Genomic DNA, 16,201 nt, shown 5'->3' on the forward strand with positions numbered 1-16,201 from the left:
TTGAAATACTTACATTGGATTTGAGTAGAATGACAGAGAAAAATGAGAGCTCACATGGACTTGATTAACATTCTTTTGAGAGCTCACAGTGAATGGAGAGAATTAAGTTAAAGAGAGTGGGGAGTGTCGAACTGTCTCCGACATTTTAGGTGGGCTTGAGTTGAATTTAGGGAGCCTAGGCTTCATATATATATATATATATATATATATTAGTATTACTAATTTTTTTTTCCTCCAAGAATTTAGGAGGGATTTGAGTTTCCCCGAGCTATAACCTAGATCCTCCCTTGTCCATCGGATTGAACAAGCGTGTCAGTACCAAAGCAAAGATATAAATCAGGAGCCACATTAGTAGTGGTAAAGGCAGGATTTGATCTTAGAGGGGTTCAATATTAAGTACCGAATCATTGATTATAAGTTGAAAAATAGAAAACACTAATATAATACAATATTAAACCTCTTATTCAATAGTTTCAAAAGAATCTAAAAATCAGTTTAAATTAAAACATAAATAGTAGAGATTTGATCAGTCACGAGGGAAGAGATGAGATTTAACTCATTTGTAAGATAGTGAGAGATAATATTAATCATAAAAATACACTTATAAAGAGTCTAGTTAAAATAATTACACTATATATTTACAATACTTAATGTATTAATATAAGAACTGTAAAAAAACTGGGGTGAATCCGGCCCGGGTGGGCTTTATGTAGCTCTGCCACTGCACATAAGTCATGGTAAGCCAAGCATTGAAAAAAAAAAACACTTGGCATGTTATCCAAGCCTCAAACTAGGGGTGGGCACGAGACGAGATGAGATTAATCTCACGTCCCGTTCCACTCACTAAGTTCGGGACGAGATTTGTGTTTTTTAAAGTTCGTCGCACCCCGGATCAATCCTGTCGGGATCGGGATGAGACCGGGCTTATCCCACATTCTCGGACTTTAAATAATAAATACTTAATTTACTATTAATAAAATTTTAGTACAAATTATTGTAATAGAAGAAATTAACATATAGATTGTTCCAAATATTCTTCATCATCTACTTCGATACCATGAGTTTAATTATTATAAAATTAAATTAATCATTCAAATTATAGCGTTATAGATATTATACATAAAAATTCTAGTGTTATTATACAAGAGAAAATATATAATTATATATTGTATATAAGATTATATAGGTTTCGATTGCTAAGTTCATATTTGCAATATACAAATCGTCTTTACTTATATCATATAACTCGAACCACATATTAATGAGAAAAATAACCGGGACTTATTTATCTTTAGGAAATGAACCAAGATCCAAGATTCATTCTTTGAAGTTAGTCATTTCCTTATCAAATGCATCTAAGATGTTCTCAAAAATTATAAATGTATGATGATAATGAAATTTTAATGGTTAAAATTCAAATGAAATTTAAAGCGGGACGAGACATAACGAAACAAGATATAAATTATTTGTCCCATGTCCCGTCCCACTATTATGAAACGGGACGGGACAGACGTTTTTAGACTCCTGTCCCTTTCCGTCCCTATGAATTTCAGGACGGAATTATGATTTCGGTTTTTTATGCCCACCCCTACCTCAAACAGCTAGAGACTAGAGTTGATAAGCCAACCATTCTAAAAATACGAGGAAGGCAGTGGTTTACAAATTTACAATGCATTGTAATAGCTCTCTCCAGAAGAACAATGCTTATCCGAATCGATCTACAAGAAAAATGAGGAATTACTACACATCTCACAATTGTCTGATACTGGTAATCATCTTATGTACGAATTGACATCACATTGGCTTGCAAGGAGTGAGCATCCAACATTTACTATGAACATTTCCAGTGTGTTGAGCGAACATTCCTAACAATATGCAGAAGCCATACCAAATTTTGCAACGTCTGATGAGGTAGAAAATCGTCGTGAATCTGCCCTTGCATCAACATCTAGCTTGGCTCGAAAAATATTGACATCTGACATTCGCCTCACAAAACGAGTAAAACGAACCCAGTTATGCAATTCAAACATATTCTTATCCATCCTCACAAAGTTGAACGAGAAGGAGGGCTTTTCTAGACCATAAGAGTAATACGTTGACATCTTCACCACCTGCTGATATGATTTATCATCCAAGCTGGCTGCAGAAGGTTCACCCTCTACAGGTATGTCACACACCCTAGCAGCTGAGAGCAGCTGTCTAAGAAAACCTTCCGGGCTACTAACTGGATTCATCGGCCTCTCATCCAGATCTTGCAAGTCAAAACATGGGCAGCATAAACTAAACCCATACCTAGCTAACATGCGAACAATTGGTAAGTATCCATCCCTTGTTGATGTGTTGAAATACCCAGCTGTCAACTCAGATGGATGAGACTGAGTGAGATAATGCCAGTGCAACCCAGCTACTTTTGCTGACGTATTAGCTTTTGTACCCCAAAAAATGGCCTCAGCTTCCCTGCATAACCTTTCTCCATGCAGAAGCAGCATTCCTGAATACCATTCAAGAAAGAATGTGCCATATGATGTATTCCACGACCCATCATCACTTTTGAAAAACTTTGTTTCCTCAGGGTTCTGCATCAAGTTGGAGGCACCAATAGGGTCACCATTTCCCCATTCAGGCATTCCAATCTCCCTAGCACGTGCATTAAGAGATGCGAGCATATACTGGCGAGAGAATTGAAGACAAAATGAAATTAACTCAGTAAGTAATGAGTGCAGTAGAGAACACAATGCAGCTAATAGCTAGTGAATGAACTTTAACCTCCCTGCTTACCTTATCATAGCACTGAAACTCTCCTAGCTCACGAGTCCGCCAAGCTGATGTTAGCTTCTGAGTAGGGCAAGAAGGATATCTTAATTCACCGGCAGGACCCATTCCGATTTGAATTCCCTGCAAGAAGAGAACGCTAATTTATATATTAAGTATATCGATACATGACTACAACCTTGGCATGATGAACTAATATTGAACGTCCGCTTACTATTATGATAACACCAATTAAATGTTGAAAAGTGTCCCTGAAGTTCCTCATAAAATCCGCATATGCTTGAAGCGGCGAACGCCCTCGCAAGACAGGAAGGCTATCACATCCGAGCGAAATGTACTCCGTATTCCTCCTCCCAAATCGATCAGAATACGCTAAATCTGGATCTTTAGCAATCTCATCAAGTACCCACAGAGGCAGGGGAATGCTTCAATTGCAGAATAAGAACAAGTGTTCAGTACATTGAAAACAAGCCAAAATCACACCAACTTTAAAATGCAGAACAAGAATCACTAGAAATCTAAATTTTCAAGTCATACTAAGCAAAAATTAATGTCCATTAATTTCATATCCAAAGCTTCAAATCTTGATCAATCTACTTCAGGAATAAGTAAAGTGATTACTTTAAATCTTGATCAATCTTTTCTACATCTGAAGTAGTGAGTCCAAATCTTCAAGTCATAATAATCATTCAATCCATATCCAAAGCTTCAAAACAAAGAACACTACACAATCAAGACTAATCAAAACTCGGGAAGAAAATTGATCAAACTTTTTCACTAACCAATTCGGGTCGGAAGGCCCAGTGCCGCACTGATGGAACGCCAGGACGGCCCGGACCTTCAATCCGCACCGCTTCGCGAGCTCGACGATGGCCAAGTAGCCCTGCCAGTTGTAGAGCCGAGGCTGATCCCTCTCCACGATTCCCCACCACACCTCCATCACCACTCCCTCGACTCCAGCGGCGACGAGCGCCTTGAACGACTGGCTCATCGTCTTGCGGCGGCGGGCCTGGCCGCCGACGGGGTCGACGGAGTCGAGCGGCATGGTGACGAAGACCGGGGAGCCGCGGCCGCGGAGCTGAGGGGAGAAGCCGTGGAAGAGCTCGCCCTGGAGGTCGCCGTTGTCGGGGGAGATAGAGTTGAGGCGGGCGGAGAGGGTGAGACGGCGGAGGTGAGGCTTGGTGGAAGAAGAGGAGAGGGAAGGGAAGCGCGTGAAGGAGAGAAGCGCGTGGGTGCGAGTGGGGGAGAAGGAGAGGGTGGACGGAGGAGCGGCGATCGCCATCGGAGGGAGAGAATGGCGTGTGGTTTTGGAAATGTCTCTCCTCTCAGAGAGAGTGATGGGAGTGAGTAACGGAATGCGGTTACGGTGTGATAACGCGGGACGCCAAATTGGATGGTCCTACCGACCTACCCCACCTGAATATTTTGAGTTTTAAACTTTTAAAGGGGAGGTTTTAGTTCACCTCATATTTCATATTTGTTAAAGGCAATAATTAGTCAATTTTTTAATATTTAATTTAAATTGTAGCTCATGTTATATCACGTCATCAATTTTAATGTCAAGTAAATGTTCACAGAATGAATGCAAGAATTTTCGCTTTTAAAGACGATTAGTAATTTGTAAAACCATCAACATTACCGAGGTGGAAGAAATAATGAGTAGAATAGCTCATGTTTAGAGGCTGATAGAGTAGCTCACGTACTTTCCAGTCATGCTTTGTGTTCGATTCAAAGTCAAAGCTGATTTGTCGTTGCTACGAGTGTCAAAAGAAGAATTAAGATTCCATGAAAGATTAATGCTTTGATTCAGGATATTAGAACCATTAATGTTGGCATCAATATCTTCCTCCAGCACATATTCCATGCAGCCAATATTGTTAAATTCATCAAGGTATTTAGGTGTCTCAGATATCTCATTTAGCACAACTTAGTATTGAGCCTTGATGATATCAAATCAAGGAATAATGGCTTCGCCCAGGTTCGAACCGGAGACCTTCAGTGTGTTAAGAGTGACGTGATAACCAACTACACCACGAAACCTTTGGGTAATAAATGAGTGCTAACTTCTTAAGTGGAAAAGATTATGAGCAAGGTAAGAAATGGTAAAATTCACTCTATTTAATCACGGAGAGCTGATCGCATGTTATATGATTTAATAAGATTTATTGGCTACTCAGTACTAGATAATATGCAGAGTAACTAGTATTCAAGGAGTATAGAAGCACGGATATATGTTACTGTGGCTCCAATTTTTACTTGTGTTCGTACTTGCACGTACAGAGTATAAAAACCAAGGGCATCACTGAAAAAGGGTCAGTTAGAGAGTTGCGAGAAAACATCAACTTTCATAGATTCACATAGTTGTATCATTGTATGAGGGAACACAAAACTATACAAGAGCCCAACCACAATAAGGCAACGCAAGATAAATTAAATGCATAATATTGATCATTTCCTGTGAGTACAACAATGATGAAATATGACTAATGCATGAATGCCCATATATTATGAGGACTTCACCAAATTCCAACATAACTACAAGCAAGTATACAGAATGACTACAAAAGTAAAATAAACCCGACTCTATGGCAATCTAAATGTAACAAATGCAGTTCTTTCAGACCCAAATTCTGGTGAGAAGGAAAAATAAGGCCAAAGATTTGGGGGAGAAATATGCACGACTTTACAGCTGCAGCTCAAGGGACTCAAACTCCTGAACCAAACCTTGACACCATCATAACTTTATAGGAATGGAGCAGCCGCCCACAGAACACGGCAGCGGTGGGGTGCAATCGGGTATATATATATATATCCTTCTATCCCATCTTCCAACACCACTTTCTTCTATAAGATCATCTTTTTTCTGCCAAGATAGCAGAGACACAAAAGGCCATCACCACCAACTTCCTCCAATGGAATGCCAAGCAATAAAATAAAGAAATGAAAATGAAAAAAAAAAACGACCCGACTCCCTGCTGGTGATTTTTGATGTACCGACCGTCTGTGGACACAAATGTACCAGCCCAAAAATGGTGATGACTTGACTCATGATATGCAATGACAGACCCCAACTCACGACACCCAAATGCATGCAAAGAACGAGAATGTACTAGCGAGCAGCCTCAAAAAGATATTGCCCGACGGATGGCCAACTGTGCCCATTCACCAGCTTCCCTGACCAAATTATCCTCTGACTGGAGACATTCATTAAGAAAGCCTCTGCTTGATACACATTGCTGAATTAAAGGAGCTGCATTACCACCCAATGTATCAGCTAAATCTCCAAGTACCCCAATGGCAGTCTTCATGACCACATCATCCCTACAACAACAAATAGAAAGATCAGAAATTAGTCAGCATTATTAAAAGAAAAGGGCCTCATAAATTGAAGGTACAAAATGTGAAAGAGCTTACATGTCCTTGGCCATGTATAAACAATCCAAGAACTGGAGTATATGAGGTGCATGAGGCATCAACAATTGGCTCTTGGCAGACCCCTTAAATCCTTGTAAGATACCAGAGTATGCTTCCAAAATCCCATTCCTCAAAGTGTTTGTGTACTCTATAATATCATCATCAGCACCTGATGTCTGGACAGATAGTTCTGCTGCACTCTGAAGCATGGGCATGGCATACATCAAATACTTGTCGAAATTCTCCCCAATGGCCAAAGCAAGGTCACCAAAGCATGAAAATATTGGAGGCTTCACAGATCGGTGCAATTGGTTGCTTGACAAATTCTTGAGGAGCTGGGTCATTATCCCATCACAAAAAGGCAATATTTTTTCTTCTAGAGCCCTAGATATATCCCCCACCACACCAACTGTAATAGCACAAACTTGATAGTCCTCAAAGTTTTGGAGGCCCATTTCTAGATATTTGTAAAATTCAGACATGTACTTTGCAAAATCAGAGCCGGTTGAATAGGCAAGAGCTCCAATGGCAAGCATAGCCTCCTCATGTGCTGTAGCACTTTTAGACGAAAATACTCTCAAGAAGAGTTGCATCATCTGGTCAGCATACTGCATGAAAACATATTTAGTAGGTTCAGATGACCCTAGCTTCTGAATGATGACCTGCAAGCAACCACAAAGAAGGCCTTGTAGTTCATTCTGCTTGTCTCTTTCATCAGATGAAAGCCTCTGTTCCTCAAGAGTCTGGTGAAGTTCATTCATGATGATAGGAACTAACTGCATCACCATTGGAGCAGTCTCATCGGTGCAGCACCTCACAACTTCATTCAGACTCTCATAGGCTGCAGTTCGGAGGCGCGATTCTCCAGCATCTTCACGATGAGTCACATCAAGAAGAGCTTGGATGATATCCTGGAAAAAGGGAGTCAGCTGGGTGGATGAAGACCCTGAATCCTCAAAACCCTGTGCCAAGAAATATAGAGCACCACAGGCTTTCTCAGCAACATTTGGCACATCTTTCATGCTCTGAAGAAGAACGGTGATAATCTGTTGACAATTTGCCTGGGTAATTATGGGTGTATCATAAGCTGACCCATGTAGAAACTCAAATATCCTTCCAAGAGTCCAACCAGTAGTGTCCTTCACATGGTTATTTGGGTCTTTCATCAGGGCATTTAGCATAAAATTCAAAGCATGATTAACAAGAGTCATCAGCTTATCAGGAGATGGGCCTTCCAAGACTGAACCAAAAGCATAGGTCGCTGCCTCCCTCTGCCTCCAATCTGGTTTTGAAATATTCTCCTCAATAAATGGCATTACAAGCGGCACAACATCATCACCAACCGTCCGTGCTACTAAGCCCAAGCAAGTGCCACCAGCCATGGCAATATTCCAGGCCCCTTCATCCTGATCTTGATCCTCTTCCTGCTTAAGAAGTGTCTCCAATAACAAGGGGATGAGAGCAGGAAGTGCTTGCTTAATAAAATAGAAGCAAGGAATAACAGAATCCCCAGTAAATTCACCCCCATATTCTTCTAGAATGTCAATCTCCTCATCACAAATTGAGCTCCAAAACTCGATGGCTTGAAGCGCAACAGGTTCTTCATCTTCCTTCACAGCCTTTGCAGTTATGGTGAAAATATCTTGGATGTATGGAGACAATTTCTCATAGTAAGTCGAAGATATAGAAACCAAACATTCAAATGCTGCTTGTCGAATTTTTACCTCGGGGCAAAGAGTAGCCTCACACACAACTCTCATTATGTAATCACGTTCCGTATCATTAGAGAAATTCGCCTGAGCGAAACTCAGAGCGTTATAAAGAGCTCGTGTGGCAGCAAGCCTAACATCATTATTACTCTCAGAAGAGTTCATGCCCTGGACAACAGCTGTAAGTATTTTGTTGACATGATCTTGCTCTATAACCTCAGGGGAAACCTCCTCGCATATGTATCCAAGAGTTTCAAGAGTCGCCTGTCTTGTGTGAGCCGGAAGCTGATTATTATTTGACAGCAGAGCTTCTATCAGTTCAGGCCACTGTTTGAGTGGCAACTCAATGCCTGCAAGCTTTGCAATAACTTGAGATGCAGTTGATCGAGCATCATGGGCAGGAGATGATAATGTCTTTAACAGGCATTCTCTAATTTGGGCCTTTGCATTTGGGTCCAGAGCAATCCATTTTTGCGCAAGTTCAAACTTTCTATGCTGTTCTTTAGCATCCAATGCATTCTTTAGAATTAAACCTGCTAACTTTCGACTCTCAACAGGCTTATCATCATTTGCTAATTCTGCAGCAAGAGATACCAGGAAACTCGGAAGATTCTGCTCTTGAAATTGTCTTATGTTTTCTTCAGCATGCTTGCGCACATTTCCATCCACAGCTTGGGCATTTAAAAGAAACTGAGTGATTTCCATCGCCATTGGGATCTGAAGTGAAGAATAAGCGTAACTGTTAATCGAAAAGGCACTCTAGTTGTCCGAAATCTCAATTCAAAACAAAGTAAATGATAGTGAATTCTCCTGTGCAAACACTTTCCAGCCTACTTGTCATCTCCGATTAACATCAGACTCAACTCTTAATGAACCATTAAACAAATTACACATGCTTAAAAAAATTAAGACTCTTAACCGATCCTAATGACATAATTACACAAATCAGAACGAAAATTAAGACACCAGCGTATCGATTCTTCTTCGTATAAACTCTGAAGCGAGTCCCAACTTAGCGGAAGCAGAACTAGCCATAACAGTCTACTGTGCTTAACAATCAACACGATTAAGTATCAAATCGCAAACCGAATACAGAATAGCAATCCAGTACACAAAAACAATCGAAGATTGAAGATTCCAATTCGAATTTATCACAAATGAAACAGCTACCATAGCAAAATCAATACCTCACTGATTCTTAAGATCGAGATTGAATAATACAAGGCAATAAACGCAATTACAAATCTGGATCAAGCATGTAGATCAGAGCACGAGACTGGAATAAGATAACAGAAAGCGGGAGCAAAATCGTAGATGAAGCACAAATAGGAAATTTGAACTCACCCCGAGTTGATGAGTGGACTCGGTGTGGGACAGCGAGTCGGTGATCAATCCGAGTCAATAAGAAACAGAAGAAGTTGAAGAAGAAGCAGAGCGCGGCCACCAAACCCTAGCAGAGAGGGACTGTGAGAGAGAAAGAATAAAAGCAGAAATAATTTAAGAAATAAAAACGCTGGGATTTACACAGAAACAGAAACAGCGAAATGTGATTATATTATACTTTCTATTGGTTATCCACGCGTTTACCTCCGCGTGTGGGAAGAGACAAACTGGTTCGATTAATGGGCTGACGTGGTTTTCACGAAGCCCGGTTTAATAAGGCGACGTTTTAATGGGCACGCGCTTCTGGAAGGTGTGGGCTTCGATCCGCGTGTATTATTATCACTGTTAAATTCATTTTTTATCAGCTTATCAGCCCCTAATTACAGTTACTTTTTTTGTTCATTGTCATTTTCTTCAACCGGTGACGAGGGAATGGTCCAACCGACCAAAATGGTTTGTCAATTTTCAGAATTCATTCTAGAATAGTATGAGCATACATGAAGGCGGACCGAGGAGTGGTTCTGTGGGGCATAATGTTACACTATCTTGATTCTAAGTTGCAGTGGGGGCATGATATGCTATGTTTAGGACAAAAATTAGCGTAACAGTTATTATATGGTGTTTTTAAATGTACCCAGTAAATTTTTAGGTATATTCAGTAAAATTATTCATTCTTAAATATATGCAATTAAATTATTAAATTTCATGTTCTGCTCTTATCTTTGTACCCATCAAAAAACACAACAAAGACAACTTTTCGACGGAGTGTCTTTTAACACTTCAGACCGTCGGTCATAGCTCTTATTGTGTCAGCTTCAATTATAATTTTGGGATGTATGAGAATCTATAGAAAAAGATAATCGTAGCGGAATAGCAATGAGCAATTGAAAATCAATTAAATCTGTTATCGTGGGGGGTTTCACATACCTCTCCAAATGGTTTATGGTTGTGTGAACCATCATCTATGATAATGCAACAAAAAAGATGAACATTGCTGGCATTACGGAAGCAATAAGAACGATTTTTGGGTTGGGGAGTATGAAATTAAAAGGAACAATTCCAGGGTTGGAGCATGGAATGATATGGATGAGAGATACATCGATATTGTATCTTTTCGACTCCTCCTCTTCTGACTTTCAATAAAACCCAACCTTATGACCATTAATATATATGATCTGCACCTCCTCTCACACACCAATCTAACCAACTTTAAACCCAATCAGTTGCACAAACATAGTCACCGATGAGGGGATTGAGGGCGTTTTATGCCATGGCTGTGATTGTTTGATGGGCATAAGATGAGGGTAGTAAGGGAAATATATTTATTAAATTGAATATATTCATTAAATTGAATATATTCAAATAAAAAGTAATTTGTTGGGTCTATTATAAGTTTGTTGAATACATTTAGCAACACCCGCTATTATATCACAAATTTTCTCAACTAAACACAAAACTCAGTGGGGGCATGTACCCACACTTGCCTATAGCTAGGTCTGCCATGCATGAAGCTTTGAGGGCAGGAAAAGTTCATATTCGTCAATCGTCATAGCAATTAGTTTCAATAAGTCTTATTTTCTCGTAAATATATGAGAGTTTAATGATCCTAATGTTTTATTTATACTAATAAAGTTTACTAATTAAGACTCATAGTTCTGCTATGCTTTACAATTATTATTTTTAGTTAAATTTCGTTATTAGGAACTTAGGATAACATAATGCGTTTTACATCGATACATCGTCTATCTCATATATTGATAGAAAACTACAAGTATCACGACCAATACCCTTATTGTTGACCAATATCCGACAATGAAATTAATATTTAATGCGATATTGGTGAGAAGCGGGTTGAAACATTTTGGTTTCGCTCTATAAGGACCAATACCCTCACGATGCACGTATGCAAAGTTGGTGATAAGTTCGATATAGGGACCAATTTCTCAATTAAACTGCATTTTAAAAGTAATTAAATAAACTAAGCATATTAATAATAACAAATTACTCAAAAGTACCAGACAATAATTTAGTTTACAAATAACTCACTACTTAATTTGATAAAGCAAATAAGAATCAAAATTTACAAATAATGACCAAATAATAACAAGTTGCCACATGTCATAAAATATTTTACTTTTTTATCCCTCTTTGACCCATAGTGTTTGCTACTATCAATAGAGAGGTTATCGGATACTGCCGATTATAAAAACTAACTGCTAATGTGGACTATAAAAACTAATTGCTACTGTCGAGTTAAAAACTAGCTGCTACTGTCGATTTAGAAGACACATGCTACTGTCAACTTGGAAGGTACATGCTACTATCGACTATGAATCTAATTGCTACTGTCGACTTGGAATATATGCTACTGTCGACTAAGAAACTAACTGCTACTGTGGTTTTTGGTGAGCAAAATTCAAAATTTCAAAATTTCTCAAAACATATGCAATATGATACCAAATTGCCAGTGGTTTGGCCTGAAAAGTTAAAATTGCAGAAAAAAACTAAAAAATGAGGAGAGAGAAATTTGTTAGATATATGAGTGTCATTTAGTAATTTTCATGAAAATAAGTGTATTTTAGATATTATTGTATTAACTAATTAATTAATTTTGTTATACTTATTCTTTAGGCTTAATCTTATGTCCTAATTTGTATAAAAATGAGTTTTTTGTTAATTTAAATGTGATTTAGTACTACTAATTAATTTTCCCCGTTAATAGCGAAAGATGGGATACAGTCTCGCCCCAAAAGATAGAGAATGTGTCAAGACTAGATAGGCTAGGCGGGTGCCTAAATGGGCAAATAGTCGCACGACAAGCGTTTAGGTGGGTGCCTATGCGGGTCAAATGGTCGCAAGACAGAGTACGTAGGCGATTAGGCGGATGTTAAGCGGCATGTAACAAATAACAATATCAAACTCTAATTAAAGAAACTTCTAAGGGCAGATATTTCCAATACGATGAAAAGGATTAATGACGATCACTGCTCAAATAAACGAATACGTTTTTTATTGGTTGAACCCCGAAGAACGGTGCGTTTAACACTTTAACCCATCACCGGAGCTTGCTTGGAAGGCACATACTCCTTCCCTTATCACCCGCCACGTAAACAGTCTTCGTCAAGCAACGGCCCAGATCATCCCAACATGAGGTCTAATCTCATTGGCCAGGCCTACCCGTTCTCGGAACCTGATTGGACCACGTCACCAAAATGACAAGTTTCCACGAATTGGTATCGACAGACACTTCACTGATGCGAACAGCATACGTCGATCTCCCTCTATAAATCTCAAGTCTCACGCGCGGTTCAAACAGAGAACAGAGAAAACCAATCAGCCACAGCTTCCATTTTGTTTGAACTACAGAAAGAGAGAGTCTCTTGAGCCTTCTGAGCTTCACTGACGCCATGACTGGCTCCTGGAGAGCGCGCAATTCTCTGATCGTCTTGGCGATCGTCACGTTCGGTGAGTCTTCTACTTTTTTCTTCAGTGTTAGATCTCATTTCGATTTAGTTTTTGGTGATTTGATGTGATTTGGATTTAGTTGAGAGAATACGGTAGATCTAGTAGAGTTGTAATGTTGTTTGAACCTGTTTTCGATCGTTTTGAGTATCAAAATCGTTGTGATTTATTTTGGAATCTGACACTTCTATAATGACATAGGGAAATTTGTTTAGGTTTATGATTAGTTCATCCGCGCTTTAGTGATCTGGATATATTAATATAGCTTTTGATCTGTTGTAATAATTGATTGAGATCTGCGAAGGACTAGTTTTAACACTGTGCATGTTCAAATTTACCATCGGCATATAGAATTAGCTAGAAAAATCCTAAGAGGTAGTAAGATTAAGCAATTGAAAATCGGATAGGTTCTGCCATTTTATTTCCAAACATTGAGGAACTGCTAGATCTTGCAATGTAGTGTAACTGTCTTAACCTTGAGTGTTTGTTTATTGTTGTATATGCTGTGAGTAATTGAATTCAGACTCTGATGCCAAATTGTATTGTTGTTTGTATTATTTGATTCGTATTTGTACTAATATGCTTGGAGGTGAAACAGGCTGTCTTTTTGCAATTTCAATCGCAAAGGAGGAGGCCTCCAAGCTAGGAACAGTCATTGGGATTGATCTTGGAACTACATATTCCTGTGTTGGTGTGTACAAGAATGGTCATGTGGAAATTATAGCCAATGACCAAGGAAACCGTATCACCCCATCGTGGGTGGCTTTTACCGACAGTGAAAGGCTGATCGGTGAGGCTGCTAAGAATCAGGCAGCTGTCAACCATGAAAGGACCGTCTTTGATGTCAAGAGGCTTATCGGAAGAAAGTAATGCTCTTTTCTCTCTGTGTTTTTGCTTTAGATTCTATGTTTTTATGTTGTTGGAAGTCGATACTGACCAGTCTGTATTTGCAGGTTTTCTGACAAAGAGGTCCAGAGGGACATGAAGCTTTTTCCTTTTAAAATTGTTAACCAGGATGGAAAGCCTTATATTCAAGTGAAGATCAAGGATGGTGAAACCAAGGTTTTCAGTCCTGAGGAGATCAGTGCTATGATTTTGACCAAGATGAAGGAAACAGCAGAAGCATTCCTTGGAAAGAAAATCAAGGATGCTGTTGTTACTGTTCCCGGTGAGTAAATCTTAGGGTTTAGCTTTATACCCTCCAATTACCTTACATTGATTTATGCAGATCACGACTGACATTGTTTTTGTTTTCAATACCAGCATACTTCAATGATGCTCAGAGGCAGGCAACCAAGGATGCTGGTGTCATTGCTGGGCTCAATGTTGCTAGGATTATCAATGAACCAACCGCAGCAGCTATTGCCTATGGTTTGGACAAGAAGGGTGGTGAAAAGAACATCCTTGTCTTCGACCTTGGTGGTGGTACTTTTGATGTCAGTATTTTGACAATTGATAATGGTGTGTTTGAGGTTCTTGCCACAAACGGTGACACTCATTTGGGAGGTAAGAAATCCTGTTCTTGCTTTACTTTTTATTTTATCTTGGTTGCCAACTTCGGATAGTTAATCTGGGTGGGTGATTGCTGATGCGATTCTAATTCTCTTTGCAGGTGAGGACTTTGACCAGAGGATCATGGAGTACTTCATCAAGTTGATCAAGAAGAAGCATGGAAAGGACATCAGCAAGGACAACAGAGCCCTTGGAAAGTTGAGGAGGGAAGCTGAGCGTGCCAAGAGAGCCCTCAGTAGCCAGCACCAAGTCCGTGTTGAAATTGAATCACTTTTTGATGGAACCGACTTTTCTGAGCCACTGACCAGAGCTAGATTTGAGGAGTTGAACAACGACTTGTTCAGAAAAACTATGGGACCAGTGAAGAAGGCCATGGATGATGCTGGCTTGGAGAAGCGCCAGATTGATGAAATTGTTCTTGTTGGTGGAAGTACCAGGATTCCTAAGGTTCAACAACTCCTCAAAGATTACTTTGATGGCAAGGAACCAAACAAGGGTGTGAACCCTGATGAGGCAGTTGCTTATGGTGCTGCTGTTCAAGGAAGCATTTTGAGTGGAGAGGGTGGTGAAGAGACCAAAGGTACAGTCTCATTCTTTGTTGCTATGTGACTATAAACTTGTTCAGGTTAATGAACCCAATGATGGCTTATAACATATATTTCTATAATAATGCAGATATTCTTCTCTTGGATGTTGCACCTCTTACCCTCGGTATTGAGACTGTTGGAGGAGTGATGACCAAGTTGATCCCCAGAAACACCGTCATCCCAACCAAGAAGTCCCAAGTTTTCACCACTTACCAGGATCAGCAGACTACCGTCTCCATTCAGGTATTGCTCTTTGACTAATCCATCGTCACAAAAAGCTTAGTGTTTGGTGTCTTGTATAGTGGACTTAACTCTATTTGGATATCCTCAGGTCTTTGAGGGTGAAAGGAGTCTTACAAAGGATTGTAGAAACCTTGGAAAGTTCGACCTTACTGGCATTCCTCCAGCTCCAAGGTTTGTTTCCGCTGTTCAGTTCTTTTCAGTTAATTGCCATCTCAGTGGTTTTCAGAGATTTAACAGTATTTCATTTATCACTTGAACAGGGGTACTCCTCAGATCGAAGTCACATTCGAAGTGGATGCCAATGGTATCCTCAATGTCAAGGCTGAAGACAAGGGCACTGGTAAATCTGAGAAGATCACCATTACCAACGACAAGGGTCGTCTGAGCCAGGAGGAGATCGACCGCATGGTTAAGGAGGCTGAGGAGTTTGCTGAGGAAGACAAGAAGGTCAAGGAGAAAATTGACGCCCGTAACAGCCTCGAAACCTACACTTACAACATGAAGAACCAAATCAACGACAAGGACAAGCTTGCAGACAAGCTTGAGTCTGATGAGAAGGAGAAGATTGAGACAGCAGTGAAGGAGGCCCTTGAATGGCTGGACGACAACCAGACCGCTGAGAAGGAAGACTACGAGGAGAAACTCAAGGAAGTCGAAGCCGTCTGCAATCCCATCATCACAGCCGTCTACCAGAGGTCAGGAGGTGGTGAATCAGCATCCGAGGATGACGATGATACCCATGATGAGCTTTAAACGGTTTTCTACTTTTACAGACCACTTGTTAGAGAGTGGGTGCGGGAAGAGAGAGTTAAGAGGGTTATAATAGGTTAGGCGGGTAAGGGGGAGAGGAGAGACTTCACTGTAATTTTTCTGATTGTAGAAAAGTTGGAGGAGACTGAAGAATTTCTGCTCCTTTGGCTTTGGGTTTTTTGTTCAAGTGGTGGATGATGATGATACATTACCGGTAATGTTTTTTGTTAGCACTTGTAATTTGTTTGCTTTGATAAAAGATACACTTTTCCATAACCCGAGTTCTTCGTGTTTCTGCCTGCTGCTTTGGTACACAGATAATATGTCATCGTTGCATTTACATCATCGTTCAACTATCTTGCTCGACGC

At 39.9% G+C, this 16,201-nt stretch overlaps 3 protein-coding genes across 3 annotated transcripts; 1 reads left to right on the plus strand and 2 right to left on the minus strand.

Annotated features, from left to right (window-relative positions):
- Nucleotides 1–707: 707 nt before the first annotated feature.
- LOC126794382 (beta-amylase 1, chloroplastic-like) lies at nucleotides 708–4,076 on the minus strand. Its single transcript, XM_050521090.1, has 5 exons — nucleotides 3,555–4,076; nucleotides 2,987–3,197; nucleotides 2,779–2,895; nucleotides 1,593–2,669; nucleotides 708–784 (listed from the first exon to the last, which is right to left on the minus strand). The coding sequence occupies exons 1-4, from the start codon at nucleotides 4,052–4,054 to the stop codon at nucleotides 1,866–1,868; spliced, it is 1,632 nt and encodes a 543-aa protein (XP_050377047.1). The 5' UTR covers nucleotides 4,055–4,076; the 3' UTR covers nucleotides 708–784; nucleotides 1,593–1,865.
- A 1,645-nt stretch (nucleotides 4,077–5,721) lies between these two features.
- LOC126794244 (importin subunit beta-1-like) lies at nucleotides 5,722–9,391 on the minus strand. Its single transcript, XM_050520911.1, has 3 exons — nucleotides 9,240–9,391; nucleotides 6,187–8,612; nucleotides 5,722–6,093 (listed from the first exon to the last, which is right to left on the minus strand). The coding sequence occupies exons 2-3, from the start codon at nucleotides 8,604–8,606 to the stop codon at nucleotides 5,895–5,897; spliced, it is 2,619 nt and encodes an 872-aa protein (XP_050376868.1). The 5' UTR covers nucleotides 8,607–8,612; nucleotides 9,240–9,391; the 3' UTR covers nucleotides 5,722–5,894.
- Nucleotides 9,392–12,601: 3,210 nt separating this feature from the next.
- Nucleotides 12,602–16,108, plus strand: LOC126796161 (luminal-binding protein). The gene is made up of 8 exons (XM_050522927.1): nucleotides 12,602–12,743; nucleotides 13,339–13,606; nucleotides 13,694–13,908; nucleotides 14,004–14,246; nucleotides 14,353–14,832; nucleotides 14,928–15,082; nucleotides 15,171–15,253; nucleotides 15,343–16,108. Exons 1-8 carry the CDS (start codon nucleotides 12,686–12,688, stop codon nucleotides 15,833–15,835), a joined length of 1,995 nt encoding a protein of 664 aa, XP_050378884.1. The 5' UTR covers nucleotides 12,602–12,685; the 3' UTR covers nucleotides 15,836–16,108.
- The last annotated feature ends 93 nt before the right edge of the window (nucleotides 16,109–16,201 follow it).

The sequence above is a fragment of the Argentina anserina genome, chromosome 5 (genome assembly GCF_933775445.1).
Source record: "Argentina anserina chromosome 5, drPotAnse1.1, whole genome shotgun sequence".
NCBI classification, from domain to species: domain Eukaryota; kingdom Viridiplantae; phylum Streptophyta; class Magnoliopsida; order Rosales; family Rosaceae; genus Argentina; species Argentina anserina.

Coding starts and splice junctions, on each gene's coding strand:
- LOC126794382 (XM_050521090.1), bottom strand. CDS start 4,054: ATGGCGATCGCCGCTCCTCCGTCCACCCTCTCCTTCTCCCCCACTCGC. Junction 3,198..3,554: donor GGGCCTTCCGACCCGAATTG/GTTAGTGAAAAA, acceptor CTGCAATTGAAG/CATTCCCCTGCCTCTGTGGG. Junction 2,670..2,778: donor AGTTTCAGTGCTATGATAAG/GTAAGCAGGGAG, acceptor TTCTCTCGCCAG/TATATGCTCGCATCTCTTAA.
- LOC126796161 (XM_050522927.1), top strand. CDS start 12,686: ATGACTGGCTCCTGGAGAGCGCGCAATTCTCTGATCGTCTTGGCGATC. Junction 12,744..13,338: donor CTTGGCGATCGTCACGTTCG/GTGAGTCTTCTA, acceptor GAGGTGAAACAG/GCTGTCTTTTTGCAATTTCA. Junction 14,833..14,927: donor GGGTGGTGAAGAGACCAAAG/GTACAGTCTCAT, acceptor ATAATAATGCAG/ATATTCTTCTCTTGGATGTT.
- LOC126794244 (XM_050520911.1), bottom strand. CDS start 8,606: ATGGCGATGGAAATCACTCAGTTTCTTTTAAATGCCCAAGCTGTGGAT. Junction 6,094..6,186: donor TTATACATGGCCAAGGACAT/GTAAGCTCTTTC, acceptor TTGTTGTTGTAG/GGATGATGTGGTCATGAAGA.